Source organism: Colletotrichum fructicola (genome assembly GCF_000319635.2).
Source record: "Colletotrichum fructicola Nara gc5 chromosome Unknown KSG_Nara_v1_contig02, whole genome shotgun sequence".
NCBI classification, from domain to species: Eukaryota; Fungi; Ascomycota; class Sordariomycetes; order Glomerellales; family Glomerellaceae; genus Colletotrichum; species Colletotrichum fructicola.
This window is the reverse complement of record NW_027094052.1, coordinates 6,279,031-6,297,116: the sequence shown is the minus strand read 5'-3', so window position 1 is coordinate 6,297,116 and position 18,086 is coordinate 6,279,031. Positions and strand designations below refer to the sequence as shown.

General features: G+C 51.8%; 5 protein-coding genes across 5 annotated transcripts; 2 read left to right on the top strand and 3 right to left on the bottom strand.

Moving 5' to 3' along the window:
- Nucleotides 1-1,603: 1,603 nt before the first annotated feature.
- Nucleotides 1,604-2,224, top strand: CGGC5_v004564 (uncharacterized protein; the record flags this gene model as incomplete). The annotated part of the gene is made up of 2 exons (XM_032022015.1): nucleotides 1,604-1,995; nucleotides 2,059-2,224. 2 exons carry the CDS (start codon nucleotides 1,604-1,606, stop codon nucleotides 2,222-2,224), a joined length of 558 nt encoding a protein of 185 aa, XP_031881066.1.
- Nucleotides 2,225-2,784: 560 nt separating this feature from the next.
- Nucleotides 2,785-4,222, bottom strand: SRPK-2 (Serine/threonine-protein kinase SRPK; the record flags this gene model as incomplete). Its single annotated transcript, XM_032022014.1, has 6 exons — nucleotides 2,785-2,963; nucleotides 3,016-3,181; nucleotides 3,239-3,357; nucleotides 3,408-3,611; nucleotides 3,667-4,001; nucleotides 4,056-4,222. The coding sequence occupies 6 exons, from the start codon at nucleotides 4,220-4,222 to the stop codon at nucleotides 2,785-2,787; spliced, it is 1,170 nt and encodes a 389-aa protein (XP_031881067.1).
- Nucleotides 4,223-9,915: 5,693 nt separating this feature from the next.
- On the bottom strand, nucleotides 9,916-11,335 carry SRPK-1 (Serine/threonine-protein kinase SRPK; the record flags this gene model as incomplete). Its single annotated transcript, XM_032022011.1, has 5 exons — nucleotides 9,916-10,100; nucleotides 10,154-10,316; nucleotides 10,372-10,679; nucleotides 10,739-11,061; nucleotides 11,115-11,335. The coding sequence occupies 5 exons, from the start codon at nucleotides 11,333-11,335 to the stop codon at nucleotides 9,916-9,918; spliced, it is 1,200 nt and encodes a 399-aa protein (XP_031881069.1).
- Nucleotides 11,336-12,696: 1,361 nt separating this feature from the next.
- Nucleotides 12,697-13,733, top strand: CGGC5_v004561 (putative oxidoreductase; the record flags this gene model as incomplete). Its single annotated transcript, XM_032022010.2, has 3 exons — nucleotides 12,697-12,751; nucleotides 12,825-13,337; nucleotides 13,402-13,733. The coding sequence occupies 3 exons, from the start codon at nucleotides 12,697-12,699 to the stop codon at nucleotides 13,731-13,733; spliced, it is 900 nt and encodes a 299-aa protein (XP_031881070.2).
- Nucleotides 13,734-14,150: 417 nt separating this feature from the next.
- Nucleotides 14,151-14,582, bottom strand: CGGC5_v004560 (uncharacterized protein; the record flags this gene model as incomplete). The annotated part of the gene is made up of 1 exon (XM_032022009.1): nucleotides 14,151-14,582. The coding sequence occupies one exon, from the start codon at nucleotides 14,580-14,582 to the stop codon at nucleotides 14,151-14,153; it is 432 nt and encodes a 143-aa protein (XP_031881071.1).
- Nucleotides 14,583-18,086: the final 3,504 nt, after the last annotated feature.

The window sequence follows — 18,086 nt, the reverse complement described above, 5'->3', positions numbered from 1 at the left end:
TAGCTGCAGACCGCTCGCATTCAGCTGCCCAAAAATATCCACCGATCACAAGCCCTACGTTCCCGGCGGTCAGATCCTGTCGCCCCCGTTCACGAAATCGATAGACCGTCCTCTCGCGCTACACAGCACGACATCAGCCATGTTGACTCGGCCGAGCGCGCGCCGGAGCCATTTGGAGTCGGTGAAAGATCTCCAAGTCGGTGAGAACGTGGAATCAGGCACAGCCGCCAACTGTTGTAACGTTCCCTACGCTACCGAAGAGGCGAAAACAGATCAGTGAGCCGGACATCGTATTCCCGCGGGTGGCTGGACTCGTCCTTTGTTCGCGGGACAAAAAGATCTCACCCAGGGCTGCGCTTCGCTCGATCGGCCCGCCGGGGTGGCATGACGAGCATGACAAGCGCCGGCCGCAGCGGTTCCCCTCAGTGGAGCGATGGTATCAACCTTCGGCCGTGGGGCTCCAGCTTCAACAGTGAGGAACTCGGACATGCACGTCTAGACGAATTCAGTCCCTCCTTGCAGCAGCCCAGGGAAGAAACGCCCGTATTGATCGTGCGTTTTGACGAGCGCGTGAATCAATACAGGCGCCTTTTCAATCTATCCCACCTCGTAAAGAAATCGAACGATGTAACGGAGAAACACAGGAACATTCCATCCCTATTCCATCCGGCAATTCGAACAAGCCAGGACCCTGAAAGATGCCGTCCCAACCCAACCACCAATAAATCCAGCCACCCGTCCCTAACCGTGCGCCAACCCAACGGGCTCAAGAGTCTTCTGCACCGCCAGGGGAGATCGTGGCTGCATTCGACAGGCTGTGTGTGCAACCGTTAATGCGTATCGCAGAGCTAGGTTCCGCTGCCAACACGAGCCCAGAGATCGGCAGCCCTTCCCATCCGCAGCCAGTCACCATTTACATTTAGACTTAATCTTTTTAGCTCTCAGAGGGTCGCATGACGGCAGAAACAACGCCTGCTAATAATGGCATACCGGGCTCCGCTACGGGCCTGCATCGCATACTTTTCGCGCTCCCCGGAATCGGGCATTTCCAGTGAGGCTGTTTTTTTAGTGTTTATGTGGTTCGTGTACTATGCGGTATATGGCATCCCCCCTCTTTTTGTTTCTACCGCTTGACTAGCAACGGCTGCGATCCGCGGTCTGCGTTTGTGAGGGGGATGGGCGCCGGGTGGGATGCGGGTAAAATGCAAAGGAGAAAAAAACAGAGTGATGTGCGGGAGGATTCTCCTCTGAGGGGGAATACGAGAGCAAGGCAACCCGTACGACGTCATTCTCTCGAACATTTTGTGTCCTCCGGCTTTACCGACTTTCATGCGGATGGATGGCTGGGTTGAGGTTGACAGGCAGGCATGGAGCCAACCAACAAACATTCGACGATCTTTTTCCTCACACACGCGACCCTTGATGGGTTGGTTGTCGAGGTTTATTTAAGCTGGACGTGCTCCCCGTCCGAACACTGCATCTCATCCAGCAGCATCTTGCATGATCACCACAGAGCAACAGTTCATCGCAACTCCTTAATCCCATCTCATTCTTACCAATCTCACCTAATCTAATCCTCAATCTCAACATCACCACCGCCACAATGCAGCTCCTCTCCACGCTCCTCTTCCTCGCCCCGGCGCTCGCCTCGCCCATCGCCCCCCGCGACGAGCCGACCTGCGGCCAAAAGTCTGGCAAGCTCTCCGAGTGGACGCTGACCGACTTCGATTTCCACGCCAGCTACATCTTCACGACGCCCGCGCACCAGAACTCGTGGGGCTACGTCAGCTTCAACGTCTCCAACCCGGTGCTCGACTACACCGTCTCCTGCTCCGCCGCGAGCAGCCGCCTCAACGACTTCTTCTACGGCGAGATGGTCTACGACTGCAAGGCCCCCGACGGCGAGAGCGCCACGACGTCCTTCACCTTCAGCCGCCCCGACGGCGCGCTGGCGCTGAACCAGAGCTGGACGTGCAACGACGACCCCAAGTACCCGTAAGTTTCTCTCACATGTGCCCTTTGGAAAAGAATGGAGGCTGACTGGAATGGTTGTGGCAGGGCTCGGTATACCGCAAAGGGTGGTGCCGTCGCTGATCTCTCGTGCGAGGAGACGAGCTGGCAGAACCTGAACTGGACCATTGGCCAGGTCTACTCGAGGCGCGAGATCAAGTGCGACAAGATCACGCTGCCCACGCCCATCACCGAGATCTCCGCCGTCGCGTAAGGTGGATGTGTGTCTTGTTGTTGGGCAAGAAAAAGGGCCGAGCGCAGGAGGTTGCGCTTTCCGGCGATATGCTTGAACGATTTCTGATGATCGCCATTTCGCTTGCTCGTCATTCCTTGGGGCATAGCATTGCATGGTTCCAGAGCCTACGGATGGGCCTGGTTTAATGGAGTACATGAACACAAAAAAGGCGGATAGACGTTACATAGCAGCAGCATTTTTGAATAATATTAATGTATGAGTTTGCTCTTATCAAAGCTTTGAGGGGGGTTGGGTGGTTGGTGAACTGATTTTCCAGGTGGTTTGTGCGAATCTTTACTGTCTGCGAGGGAGGAATGTGACGAAGTCGGAGGATCGGCACGGGATCCTGGGTCCTGGAGCATACCAGCTGACGGTCCGAGCTGGATAACCGAGGCCGGGGGAGAATCGGGCGAGTGCCTAGCGGCGGCCGTGTTCATGGTCACGGCAACCTCGGCCGAGAGAACTTGGCGTATTGTATTTGATGTCGGGAGACGGCGGTTCTGATACTCCCGCCCACATTATTCTCATGCCTCTTGAATCTACTTGTGTCCCAGTAACGTCTTTGCATCCGGTCTTTCGGCTGGATCAAGTCTTATCATCGCCATGATGAAATCCAAGAAGTCTGCACGGTCAGAGTCTGACATGTCGCAGTTCAGCCTGTTCTTGCACATGTCGTTTAGGCACAGAGAGCCGAATGTTGAGGGCTTCAAAAGGTTACCTAGCGCGCAGTCAGCTCCGTAGATGTTTTCTTCTTCCAATGGTAAACTGACCGTCACTAGTAAAATACCGATCGCATTCCCTCGACCGAGACAGCAAGGACTTGGGGAAGGCGCCCAGAAGGGATGTCATCTGCGCCAGCTGGGCCTCGCCTGTGTACGGATCCTGAGGCGTCCAGCTCCCGTCGAACATGACGGCCCCTTGGGTGAGTTCCCATACCTGAGTTGCGATGTGAGTACGGCTGTTTACTCAAGCTGCGTAATCAGAATGACTTACCACAAGCCCCAAGTTCCATATGTCCACTTTGTGATCCCAATCAGCCCCGAGTGTTACTTCCGGAGCCCGAAGCATGGCGGGCTGGATCCACTCTGTCAAGTGATCGTCAAACCAGCTAGCTACTCCGTATCAGCCGTCTTCCTATTGCGTAGGCTACAGCGACACTTACAGGTACCGAAGTCTGCCAGTCGTACTGAAAGCTCGCTCGACTCTATGATGTCTTCGTCTCCTGCACAAAACTCATGCGAACCTATGTAGAAGTCATCTGGTGGAGGAAGAGTCACATCGGATGACACGAATAATTCTGAGGGCGCCTGCTCAAATAGCTCGTTGATCCTAGGGCTTTCAATCAGCATGTTTGCTGGCTTAATGTCTTCAACGGAGGCAAGTTAGCAATGAACCGAATAGCGCTGGGCTTAATTACCGACCTGTGTGAATGACCTGGCACTCATCATGAAGATAGGAAAGTGCAAGAAGAAGCTGCTTTGAAACCCTCTTGACCGTGGGCACCGGAATCTTCGCTTTCGGGAACAAAGTTCTGAACACCGACATATTCGGGCCCATAGGCTTGGACACAAGACATAGGTGGTCTCCATTAGGTCCGCGGTGCTCAAAGTGGTCGAGAAGACCCAGGACATGGGCTGTCCCTGGATTTGTCGCAGATTTCGAGGTCACATTCAGGAGGATATCCAGCTCGTTGATGTCTAGTCCGACTTTGGACGTGTGTGCGGCGAGGACTTTCAATGCAACGTGGCTCTCGGTCCTGACGACCCGTGAGTTTGGGTAAGGTACAATGCTCAAGTCGCATGTTACTCACTCGTTATTCCGGGCAAGCCAAACAGTTGAATAACCCCCGTATCCCAGCTTGTTCAGCACTTTGTACTTGCCATGGTTGAAATGGTCGCCGATTCGGACGGGGTGGTAGCCCCCTGGACGATAGCCTGCCAGGTCTTCTTCGTCAATAGGGCGCGGCACCTGGGACATGTTGGCGGACCAGACGAGCCTGGCACCCAGACGCCTCGCCCCTGCCTGGAAGGATTGCAGTAATTGTTTCATGGAGATGGCGTTGTGCTTGGTGAGTAGTGTTGGTGAGTGCTGTTGGTTCGAACTTCGCACCAGACCCGGAAGGGCTTTCGCCAGTGGAGCGTCAAGTAAGGGGGTCCGATAAAAAAGTCGTGTGCACACACTGAAGCAGGTTGAAAGAAAGAAGTTGTCAGCAGGCCAGATGAGTTTTGTTTGCAAGTGCCCAGATTTTCTTCACCTCAATGGATTCCATACCTTTATGGATTATGCGCAATTTTCTCCTACGGATTGGCTTGGGTGGACACCAGATATTCCAGGTTCTCTCTCGTGTGAGCACCAATTACAGACCTTGACGATTCGAAACAGACACGGATTGCGAATCCCACGTTCGCGCAAGCCTTTACGATCATCCAAAGAACTACTCAATCATTATTCTGTTGTACGATCCTCGGATCTCCATTGAGGCTGTCTGCAGTAAGAGTCAGATTCGTTGAGAGAATTGCCTGGTCAGTCTTTGCCTTTTCAAAAGGGTGGGGGGTAAAGGCTACAGAACATCATCGAGGAGGAGGGCGAGGGATAACAGCCACGGTGATGATGAAGTCAAGTACAACAACCACAGTGAAATACTCAGAATAGCGATAGCACCTGCAAATAGTCTAAGTTATCACGTCAAGCAGTGAAGAGAGCAACTGACTCAAGCACATGCCTGGATGTATAACGAGAACTGCACCGAAGAATTGCAGGGAGCAATGTTCCATTTCTGTTTTTGTTTGCATAATACTCAAACTGCGCCGAGTAAGCTTTCAGCTGTTACGGTCAGTCATCAACGAAGTCGACAGCCTTGCTCGCACACATACTGTGGTTGTTGATACAAAGGATCGCAACAGCACGACCCGGCAGTAGTCTTAAAGTTTATCTTGCACTTGATTACTCTACCCATGGGTTTGGTGGACCCTCAGGCTGCGTCGTACGGCATTGCAGCTTGTGTATCGCCGACAGCCACAAAACGAACCCTGCGTTTTCGCGTCTTTGACAACGGTGCCGCTGATCGATTGTCGCATCGGCAAGGAGGCAACACGGCATGCTGATTCTCCGAAGATAGAATGAGTCGGCTGTCAAAGCAGTATGCTGATGATCAGATAGTCGAGGCCCTTGGTGGCTTACTAGCAACTCAACTTAGCTGAACACGCGAGGCCACCTGTGCCACTGTCTCACAGCATTAGACACAAACAGGCAGACTTTGAGCATTGGGACCTGAGATCTTGAGACCAACTGCATATCGAAATCTCGGACTGCATGGCTGATGAAGACTCACAACAGCGCAGATGAAAGTAACCCCTTGCCGGCCATTCCTGCAGGCTCGAGCTGTGCCGCCGTAATCATGTTTCCTGGCAGCAACTCTCCGACACGTACCTATGATAAACATTTGGAACAAAGAAGATTAAACTGCGGTTCTCTCGGCTTGATAATATCTTCGCAGTTGGAAGAGAGGATACTGTTGAAATATGAAGGCTGCGATTCTGAAGAAATAGCTACCGGTGTCTCACTCATTTGCTGTGATCAATCGAACGTCGTTACCAAGCTCACAAGCTTACTTTCAGCCCTCTTTCATTACGTTTTGTGACCACAGACCTCCAACAAGAACAAACGCGACGTCACCAATAACCCTGCTTCCGCTATCACCGGCAATGAGACTGCGGTATCTGTTACAACCTCTGAACTCCAGGATGGACAGGTTATTACTAGCTTTCTGACCACATACGTTCTCGTCACATTCTCCAAAAGCCTTGGCGATGTCACGCCTTCAATTACCTCTCAAGATGTTCCTGCTTCCTCGGTACTCACATTGAATTTGTCAAGTCAAGCTGTCCCTGGAGCGAACACCAGCACTAGTCCTACATTTAATAGTGCGACCACCCTGCAATCCAGTTTCCGCGGCCCATTCGCCAATACTTCTACCACGCCCAACCCTCCAGGATTGTCCTCTACATCTACGTCACTCATCCCCGGCTCAAATGATACGTTGCCGCAAAGCAGTCATTCTGGGGAAACCAACGTCCTCTCGAGCACGATTGGAGGGACTGACCAGAACTACTCTTCAACGGGAACTGGCCCTTCTTTCCCAACCCAGCGTTCCCAGAGACTTAATTCTACCTTCAATCCCTCTCAAACTCACAGGTCTTTGTGCGTGGGCGAGCCAGGACGCACCAACACATCTCATTCGGTTGCAACGAGGCATAGTGAAAGTCCGGGTGTTGTCCTGCCACCTTCATCAGTCACAAGCCTTACCCCTGCCTTTACCACAGGTTCTTCTACCACCAGGCCTGTCGATACGAGCAGAACACATGACATTGTCCAGTCTTCTGGTACGTTAAGCGGCAGCGGAGCCGCTTCTTCTGCAAGAAACACAGCCTCGACAAAAGGCAATGTAGCAGAGTCTTCCACCACCTCTTTAGGCGACGACATTCCCCGAGGAGGTCTGTCGTCCACCATCGGAACTAGCCCCAAGTCCACAATTGGAGACGAAACTCACACCACATCAACCGAGGATGCCAGCAGTAGTCATACCACCAAGAGAAATGGACCAGATTCTTCCACCGCTGGAAAGGATGTTGACGAATCATCTACCACCAGGAGAGAAAAATGCCTCTTCTTCAACTGAAAGGAACAGCGACGGCACCTCTACAGCTCAGGAGAACGATAGAAGCAAATCTACGAGCAAGCAAAAAGACAGCAACTCGTCAACTGACAGAAAGAATGACGATGAATCTTCAACAACCGCAAACAAGGACAATCAGTCTTCCACCTCTCCTTCATCTGGGAGCAGTCGGGTGTCCAGCACATCGTCGCCCGCCCGATCAACAACAGCTCAGCCAGGTGGCAGCGCGACAAGCGGTGTCAGCTCCACGACTTCCACCAGTTCAGACAACTCCTACACCGTCCACTTCATGACCGCTACGACAACGCAGCCGCCAGGCGTGGATTCAACAACCAAAGTTACATGGACTTCCTCTGAAGTCACCACCTCCTCATCCGATGGTGGCATCATCTTTCCTTGAATCGTACCCGTCTGGGGCTGCATTGGGCCGATTTGCCATCCTCAATGTCTTATTCCGTTTCTCGGTTGCAATATGCCTCAGCTCAAGCTTCCAGGCCCCATGGGGTTCCCGTGGGCCACGGTAAGCTTTCTCTCCATGAATCAGATGTGCTACTTCTAACCGTGTTTTTCAGCCACCACCTATACCTCCCAAGGAGCCCCGGAAGGGTGACCCAAGCGATCCTGACGATCCGAAGCCTTCGGAGACCCCCACAACCACCTCGTCGGAGTCGTCTTGCACTGCTTCTACCACATTATATCCCAATTGCGGCCAAAGCTGTGTCGCTACACCAGTCACTACCATCGACAAGTCTACAAGCTTCAGCACGTCATGTTTCACGGTTACCTGTCAGCCAACGGTCGTTTGCAGCAAAACGGTCGAGACCACAACGACTACAACAATCTCTACAGCTAGTGCCACCCCTACTGAATTCTTTTGCAGCCCAGATTCCGAGTGCGGGGACTGTGAGCTTTCCTCTAATGAGACGCAGTCCGGTCTATCAAAGAGAGTGATCAACTATGTCACCTGGAACCCTCCCGATGACGACGAACTACTTAACCACGCTGATGGTATATGGGTTAAGAGAGATGACAGGCCAGATGCCAGGGGCAACGAAATTCCCATCAAAGACAGAGGATTCGTGACAACCTGGCCCGCTGGTGAAACCGCATGGCGTTTGCGGATGTGGCGCCAGATTGAGAACTACTGCAAAGCCGCAAAGAGGAAACTTTCCACAGATATACAGACGGTGAAAACTCGCGGTTGGCGGCGTACGGATACTCCACGATGCAAGTCAGCGAATGGGCTGATAAAGGAATCGTCGGTGGGAGTGGCCCGGTATGGGGTTGCAGCATTTTAATGATCATCACCAAACGTGGTATTTACGTGAGTCACAACTGGGAGGTCCCAAGTTTTTGGAACCCCGAGAGTTACCCGGGAATCGATCTCAATGAAGAATTCCACAAGGGCGTGGAGAGGTTTTTGAAGGAGGGAGATGCACATCACCGGGGCATTGACCAGCTGAAGGAGCAAACGCATATTTTTGACAACATGCAGGAAGACACACTGCAAATCATCATCTTCACTCCCAGGGCTGGATATATGTCTCCAGAGCGCGAGGATCCTTCAGAGATCGCTTGATGAGGCATGAGGATCTAGTTGAACGGTGGAAAAGCTTCATCGTTGGCCTCGGATTTCCTCGCGACAAGATCATGGTTCAGGCTTACGTCAAAGGTCCTTCATACTGGCCGGGTATGCCTAGGCCTTTGCCGGAAGGAGATAGGGCTATGAACTATTGGCAGCCAGAATCCTCAGCGGGTCTTGCCTTCTTCCAATACCACCCGGCACACAAAGTTGACGGGGTTAACCGAGGGCCTACCATCAAAGTGTTCTGGGAATATTACAACAAGATAATTTTTGAATCGTCTTGGTGTTATCAAGAAGACGGGACCGTTGCGGCCCGTGACGAAGGAGGTGGCTCCTGCCCAGTTCCTCTGGCTGCCGGTATTGGACCATCTGCATCAGGTGATGGAGAATCCGCCTCAGCATCCGCATCAAAGGGGAGATCCGATATCTCAAGAAAGACCTCCACCAGTATTACTTTGACCAGTTCCCAGTCGGCGAAGGGACCAGGTTCTACTTCCTCCGGCAACACGGCAGTTGCCACGAGCAAATCATCTGCCACCAAAACCCCGGGACCAAGCTCCACAGCACCATCATCAAGCCCTCCATCCTTAAGTACAGATGAGCCGCTCAAACGTACTGTCCATATCAGCCAAGAAATCCGGGGTAATGTACACAAGAAGGACGACGTGCACATGGCGGACATCACAATCTCCGAGACCAAGGATGGCAAAAAGACCGTGTTGGAAAGTGAGCAGCACAGCGACGGTGGCAAATTCAGATCTCTACCGAGTGCGCAAACTTTGACGGATGACGAGGGCAACGAGCTGAGAATTGAATTCAAAAAAGAAGAACACCATAATATGACGTTGTGGGCGAATAGTAATGGCAAGCCGGAATTCTGGAGCATTGAGAATCTCGAGAAAGACGAGAAGAATCCAATGAAGCCATGGTGCGACGTGACTAGCACCGTCCCGAACGTAAGCTACATTGACCTCTCCATATCCTATTGATAAATTGCTAACGTTCCGGGCTCTAGAGATCTGCCGTTCTTATTCTAAGAGAGATTGAGTGCTTTTACTTTGTGTGAGATGAGTGTTCCGCAGGAGGCCTAGTAGGCAAAAATGTCCTACCTTGTTGGTCGGTTCTTGAGTCTAAGTGTTTGTTTGGAAGACGAGTCATTGTTTGTTTTGAACTTTGGTGGGATTTCTCAACACTCGGTGGCTGCGAAATCCATGTGTGTGCTCATACTTTCCTATGGGACCATTTCTTTTCGCCTTCGATTCGCCAAGCAGGACAGAGTTGTCTATGCATAGCCCCTCTCGGTTGCATCATATTTTACGTGCCCAGGACGGCCCTCAAGCATGAAGTTATTTTAAAACAACCTATAATGGCTTGTTATTCTCGCATTGAGGCTGATATCCACTGTAGCCATCACGCTGCAGTCCCGCGTAGCCAGGGGTCTTCCAGTAGATCACGCGCTGTGAGCCTGTCCTCCGGTTTCCACTGCAACATCTTCCGCAGGAATGCCAGAAATTCCGCCTTTTCGTCACCTTCCAATATCCCCTCTTCCTCTTCAAGGGAGGTTTCTGAAACTTCAACGTCGAGTATGAGCCGCCCTGAGGAGTATGTCAGAAAGAGTTGTCGGCATTACTCTGCGTCTCAAACATACCGTCTTCATCGAATAGAGTTTTCCATGCCGAACCGCGCTCTAAGAGGTCTTCCGGCGGGGGGCCGAGCAGAGAGATCATCCTCGCAAAGTGCGCTGCCCTCGATACCGTTGGATCCCGTAGTCTAGTCTTGAAAAGTAGTTTACCCTCAAGCAAGTCCCATATCTTCGTCTCGGTTATCTCGCATGCTCTGAATCCTTTCGTAGTTTCTTCTACTTACCAACAATCCTAGTGCCCAGATATCGATCTTTTCGTTCCATGGCACACCCAACACTATTTCGGGGGCTCGATAGACATCAGGCATAACTTCCTCCTCGAATTCAAAGGGGCCTTCATCTATCCGAGCATCTCCGAAATCAGCAATAACGGGGTCTCCGGGCTGGTCTGGAATTTCTAGCCCCGTCGACGCATAAATCACCCGATCTTTGATAATCTTTCGAGCGCTGGGCAGATCCCATTCATCTTCTACGAGAGCATCAAGAACATCCGTGTCTTTAAGTGATAACATGATATTCCCGTCTTGAATATCTGGCATGTTTGTTAGTCGTTGCCCCAAAACTTCTAAAGACATGAAATCGGAGACATACCCGTGTGAATGATATTTGCCACCGTGTGCAAGTAGTCCAGACCGAGTAAAACGCCTTGGACCAAGCCTTTCAACAGAGTTGGAGGTACCCTGCCGCCCGCCATCTCACGAATGTCTGCAAGGGATATGCCGAGAGTTTCAAGAACAAGACACAGATGACTACCATTTTGGCCTGCAATCTTGAAAGTGTTCTTGAGAAGCCTTACTAGTTTTGCTCCGGGATGATCAGATTCGACAGATTCCAAATGGCGGAGTACCTTTTCTTCGGTTGCAGCTTGACTATTGCCGACCGCGAAGACTTTGAGAGTGACGTAGACATGTTCTCTGCAAAATTACTCAGTATGAACCATCTAAGTAGAATCCTAAAAGACGAATACCTCAAATCGCGGCATAGCCATGACGTCGACGCTGAACCAAAACCCAGCTTCAACAAGACTTGGTAACGCGACTCAAAGACCTGACCGATTGTTACAGGGTACCAGTTGTCCGGATGGTACCAAGGGAAAGTCTCCTCCTCCAAGCGTACATGCTCGGGGTAAATTTCCTCGGGATCCGCATAAGGTAGTAGCCTTGGGGGCGATGCGTCTCGTGGCGCCATGTCTTGCTTCGGTCGTCGGCGTAGGCGGTGAAGGCGGGAGTTGGAGATGGGTAATTGAGCGAATTTTGTGGACACATCGGGCGCGGTGGTGGTGCGCCCTGCTCTTCCCCACAACACTGAGCGCGCGTCTTTGTACCACCCGACCTCATCATCTGCAAGTTCCAGTCACGCAGTCGTGATGTCAATTGGCGATATCAAGACGCGAAAATCAGCACGTATTTCATGGCTCAAGACCAAGCAAGTGAAGTTGTCATTCAAGTCTGGTTGTCCCTGTAATATCTAGTCGCACAATCTTGTCGGCTCCAAATGTGTGGAGAAGATGTCTGTCAGCAAAGGTGGTAGTGGTGGAAGAAAATGGAAGACAGACTCAGGCTCAGTCTTTACCTGGGTCATCTGAGAAAAGCTTCCTGATTACTCAATTTTTAACCAAATCACTAAAGATCAGACCATGTGTGATTTCAGTGCGTTTTCAGTCCAGCCCTTTGCCAAGGCATCGTCTTGGGCATGACTACTCGCGGCACCGTGGGCTGTAAGGACAGAAGGGGATATTTTGAAAGAGACTTCAATATCATCTGCCTTTAATGATTGGAGTAACGAAGGCCGTGCCATTCTCGGCATTCGACCAATAACCCGACCAGCTTATTCTTAAGTAATGCGTACCTATCTGTCAATTGTGAGTCTGGGTGTATCAAGTAGCTCCCCCGATTCCGCCACACACAGCAAACCAATCAACATCATGAGGCGGATGCAATATAAATGAGGCACAGCTGATGGGCCTTCCGCGGTGGAACCACCATCACCGTTGGATGAGCCGACTGACCTATGGATGTTATCAAGACAATCGGGCAGCTTGACGTGACCTTCATTGGCCGTGTCAAAGACATTCGTACAACCAGCAATCGGCGCCTGAGAAGATATCCAGCTTTCTGGTGGCTTGATCTATGCAAACGCGCGTCCGGTGTGTGGCTTGAATTAGTAGGCGAGTGCGAGAGGACAAATCCAGGTAAGCAGGACCACGGCGTGTGGGGTTCTTTTGCGGCATGCTGACAGACATAAGCGTGAAGATGCGACCATCGGCCAGCCATTTTGGGCTCGCCGCATTGCTGCCGGTCATGTTGACTCACTCGGGTGTCTTCATTGAACGAAGGATAGGGGTCAGTGCCAAACTCACTCGTCGCCGACTGCCGATCTCCCGAAGTAAGCCCTGTGATGCTACGGCGCCTGAATTCAGGGTAAAACAAGATACAATAATAAAAAAATAAAGAGTCTTGGCTCGCCGCACAATGAAGATGTGGTAAACGATTCGTATATAACACAAATTAGACACTCTCTTAGCTTGCAGGCTCTCCCCATTCTTGGTCATGAATCCCGTCAACATCAAACCATACAACTTGCCCGCCGATGCAACCTGGTTGAGTATGTTTGTTTTCCCCCTAGCGCTGCCTCATTTCACCAATCTCCGTCGAAAAATTGACTTATCCTTGTGCAGTCACCGGTTGCTCTTCTGGTATCGGGAAAGCCTTGGCGACCTTAATTGCCAGCAAACCTTCCCACCGGTTGATCGCCACGGCCCGCAAGCCTGCAGATCTGTCTTATCTCTCCGACGACAACTCCAACATCCTCAAGCTTGCGTTGGACGTCACATCGCCAACATCCGTCAATGCTGCCTTTGAATCGGCCGCCGAGCACTTCGGGAAAGACTTTCACCTCGATGCCGTGGTGAATAACGCTGGGTACTCGCTTTCCGGCGATACGGAGTCGGCAACCGAAGAGGAGACCCACTTGGAAATGGAGACCCTGTTTTTCGGCACCGCACGGGTGTCGACCCGGGCGATCGGAGTCATGCGCCAGCATCCAGAGCACCGAGGCGGTGTCATTTTCAACATCTCCTCTTTGGCAGGTCAGGTTGGGCTGCCCGGTCACGCCTACTATCATGCGAGTAAATGGGCTGTGGAGGGCTGGTCCGAGTCCGTGGCCAGAGAGATGCATCCGGATTGGAACAGTGAGCCCAATAATCCTGTCGTTCATGTTCGTTGCTCGATCACAAGGCTAATTTCGGAACACAGTCAACTTCTGTATCGTGGAGCCTGCTGGGGTCAAGACTAACTTCGAAGGTCACAGCAAGGCCCATACCGCTCCCCATCCAGCCTACGCGGCCAGCGACATGCCTGCCCGAGCCCTTGAACGATACGTCATCGCAGGGCTCAAGATGGGCATGGGCGCTGAACCCTCTGCCATTGCGGATGCCATTTATGGCATCGCGAGTCGCGGCGAGAAGATTCCGCTGCGAGTGCCCTTAGTTGCTACGGCATGGAAGATGATCAAGGGAAAGTTCGAGAGCTTTTTGCCCGAGCTCGAGGCAGTCAAAGACATCAGCGCTATGGGTCAGCAGATCTAAAGGTAAAGACATTCTGTTCGCGCAATATCGATGGCCCCAAGAGCTAGTATTTCTATGCCAATTCATGGTTGTTCTCAAAAGTGACCACTAGTTAGGTCTAGTCATATGGACTGAGCCCTGGAAGTGAAATCGAGTGTTATGGCTTGAACCAATAGTTCTGACATCGAGAGAGATCAGATCACGAGAGAAGCGAGGAAAAGGTTTTGCCAAATGGATCCAAATGCATTTTTCTATGTTACAAGTCTATCAAAATTGAGTTGTACAGCCCTGGACTGAGCAAGCGCCAGTCTTCCACCTCCGCATGCGTTGTTTTGCTTGCTTGGTATTGCAATGCGTAGGTCAGGGGTCGCCCATCGTCGAATGAAAAGTCTGAGGTGACCGGAGTCAAGCGTCGATGACAGCTGATTGTCGAACCGCTTACTCGAGGTCGAAGGCAGCAGGGCCGTTGTAGGACTGGACCTGGGCGTTGGGCTGGGTAGCGACAACGAGCTGGTCGTTGGGGATGAGGTGGGAGCCAGTCTGGTTGGAGCTGGGGGTGACGGGCTGGGAGACGGTGAGGGTCAGGCCCTCGGCGGAGCGGACGACGTCGAAGGTGCGGGAAGAGTCGGTGCAAGGGGCCTCCTTGACGTCGGGGAGGGTGCTGGTGCCCTGGGCCTGGAAGAGGCCGGAGCACTTAACACCAGTGGTCTCCATGGTGCCGGGCTGGATGACGGTGAACGAGTAGGAGCACTGGGAGCTGTGGGGGATGCAGCCAGCGCTGAACTCAGAGACCTTGAAGGTAACGTCGCGCTGCTGGATAGCGGCAGCGGAGGCGACGGCGGCAGAGGCGAGGATGGTGAGGAACTGCATTTTGATGGTTGGTTTTGGTGGTTGGTAAAGAGAGTTGTTGAGTTGGTTGATTAGAGTTATTGAGTTGTAGGAGAGTGATTGAATGATTGTGTTGTGGATGAGGACTAGAAACAACTTTGGACGATGAATTCAAACGTCTTATATACTCGGATTGTTGCCACGATCTCTCCAGACTTCGGCTGCAAGTCTGCAAATACGAGGAACCCAACTGCTCCTCACTCGTTAATGACGATCAGTCCCGACGATCGGTGGAGCTCAGCAATGCTTGACTCGTATTCGGGGGGACCGGTCCCCCGCAATAGGAGAATATCGACGTCATATGCCACTAAAGCTTCTGTAACGTTATGTCGAGGTGACTAAAACAGGGAACAAAATCCACAGAGGCTCAAATCGCACCCTTTGAGCGATGCAAGGAAGCAACGTCGAAGGCGCGCCGAAGGGCCGTCTTGTCGCCTTGTGTTCATCCCAACACTGCCCCAGAAAGCTTAAGCTCCAGAAGTAGGGGGCAACTGGCACCAGATTCCATAAATACAGACGTCAGTGTTGTTTTTCTCCACTAATTCAAGGCTCTCCCGCATTCAACCATCAGATGACACTCCCTCCGCCGCATTATCAAGTGAATTATACCTGCCAACTTGCAATCGGAATGATTCCGGAAGACAGAGCTCCCTCGTATGTCCGTATCGAAGCCGCTTACATACTCACTCTTCTGGTCCCATCCACCGCGCGCTAGACACGATGGTCGCAAAGGAGGCCAGCGCATTGCAGTGACGATGTGTTTTGGTGTTAAGCGAGTCCCTTCGCCGCACCCCCTTGTTTTAGACTCAAACCTCGCGAAATGGCTGGGGATTGGACAATGGACACTCGTATCGGTTGCAACGGCAAAAAGTCATTTCATGCTCTCCGTGATGTCCACTTGCGAGCCCACCATCGACCATCATCCAATACTGAAGCCGAGTTCGGCCATGATCACTCCTCACGGGCAGCAGAACAACCATGGCTCGCTATCCCTGACTCAAAACGCAGCGATCTTGGTACCGGAAATACGCACACCGCCATCGAAACCAGCCCTGTAGCCCTGTAAAACAACATGGAAGATGCGAATCTGAAAATCGATGCGGAGTTGCGTCCAAATGCCTGCCCACTTGCAGCCTTGTCACGATTGAAAAAAGGAGAAAGTCTTCATGGCGGTGTTGTAGAAGTGATCGTTGATTATGGCTTGAAAGCCAGCAAAAGGTCTCAGCGGAAGCAAGATACCTTCGAAACATGTCGGATATGCGACGGCAATAAAAATAACCTCGGACTTCTGTTCACGGCAAACATGAAGCAATTCGGAAATCCCACCAGTTGGGCGGCCTCTCCCCATGTTGTGGCGCCCGGGCCGCCCATAGGGCCGCATGAAGGGACGCTTCCGACGGGAGCTCTTTCAATGGGGCCTCGGACGAATGCCCGGCCGAGGCGGGTTCCCTGTGTCGAATAAATGACACAGGCTTTAAGTCTATATTTAGCCTGTGGATGGGTCCATCCTAATGCCTTGACTGATTTAATTGGCTGGTGGGCTTGCCAACGGGTGCTTCATGTTATTCCCCAAAGGCTGCAAATTGGGCAATTTTGCGATCGTTGTTGATTTTCATCATGTCATCAATCATGACATCCACTTCTTTATGACCACCCAACGTGTTTGTGAAGCACACCAAGCGCGTGTTCACCGAGGTCTGCATCGTGGTTCTCGTCCAAGGACCTGCTGGCATTGTTGTTGCTATGATCTGTCATGCCAACTCAACAGAAACCAGACATGGATGACGGAACAACAAAGCCCCTCGCGTCCATGTTTCCAGGGCTTCTCTCTGATTTTTTTTTTTACGAACTGCTACTTCCCTGATGGTTGCATTCCTCTCCAGCCAGCTTCATGCCAGTTAATGCCTTACGCTATGTTTAGTTTCCACGAATCGGGTTGTTGAGCAGGTTTCTTTTTTTGAACCATCATTGATATCCACATTCACAGCTCACCTACTATCGAGATTGACACGATCGCCGTTTTTGACAGCCCATGCATGTCCCTTTACGAGCTCAGTGGCTGCCGCGACCGAACAGCCCACCGAAGTACTTGGATGAAGCTTGGACGCCAGTGATTAGATACGAACTCCCAGCCCTCTTTGCCTGGATCTTGAGGAAACAAACTGGAGGTTTGCTTTGTTTGTGCTTCTGAACCATCGGAAGCTGTGAGTTTCTGAGCTGATAATAACTCTATTACACTTTGCAGATATTTCTGCAAAATCAACACGGTGGCGGAGTGGTTAGGCTACGATGTGTTCCTTGCCCTCATTGAATTATCGCATTGCGACCGTGATTGAGCTGTGCAAGCTGGAGAGACATTTGTCTCTTACTGCGGTAGTCCCGAGTCGAGTATCTTGCTTGAAGTTCAAGCAGCCATTTCGTTGATCCACCAGGCCAAGAGTATGATGGTCAATCGTTTTGGACCCTGATGCACATTCAACTGGGTCGCGCTTCACCGTGTTTTCTTCCATGACAGGAGGCTACCCCCAACGGCAGGACTTCGCCTACTTCATGCGTGGGAGCATGTTTGTGACCGTCCTGCCAATGAACCGGGCCAGCATATTCCTACACCGCCGGGTTGAAAAGACTGAAGTTCATCCCTGATGATTCATGCTCAGGTGGGTGGGCAGTGTCGTTCCTCAGGAGCATCATACAGTGGAAACTCGTGTGTCATCCCACCGTCGATGCTTCGTTCGGCGCCCGCGCACTCCCTTCGAAACCAGAAATTCGGAATCCCCCCTTTAACCCACAGCTTCGCCTGCGCATTCAGGAAAAGGATAGTTGGCGAAGTTCGCAGTCGCAGTCTTCTCTTCCTTTCTTCTTTTTGTTCTTCTTCATCATCTTTATCTTACCTTCTGACCCGATCCTCCTTCAATGTGGTGTTGGGCACACTGTTCATCCCAGAACTGACCACTTCCCCATCGAACAATGCCAAGACTCATGCATCCAGTCGAATTTGAATAAGACAGAGATTGCGAGCAATACTCCAATCATTAACATAGACGGTGGTTCGTTCCGTGAAAGATAATCATCGACCCTGTGTGGTGAAACTAGAAGCTGGTGGCCTCTCGATGCCACTGTTACCGTCCTGCGCGTCTGGAGATCTGCCGTCTTCCCAGATGGCACCCTCCCCGTTTCGTATTCAAGAGCGGCCTGCCCGATTTGCAGACGCTCCAGATAGGAGATTTCGACTGGCCACCACCTTTTTGCCGGTCAAATGTGCTGTTAAAGCGATTATCTGCCGCGCCCAATTTACCGTGGACGGGCTTGGCAGCCTCCTTGTGAAGCGCAGGCTTGACGAATTGTCGGGAAAGAGAGCGCCCGAACTTGCAATACATCATTCTTTTTGACGGTAATCAAGGGCCGTTTCGGTAGTTGGACGGCTTTCAGAATCGGCTCCTGCCAAGAATAACATAAAAGACACGGATGCATGCTGCAATGATGAGG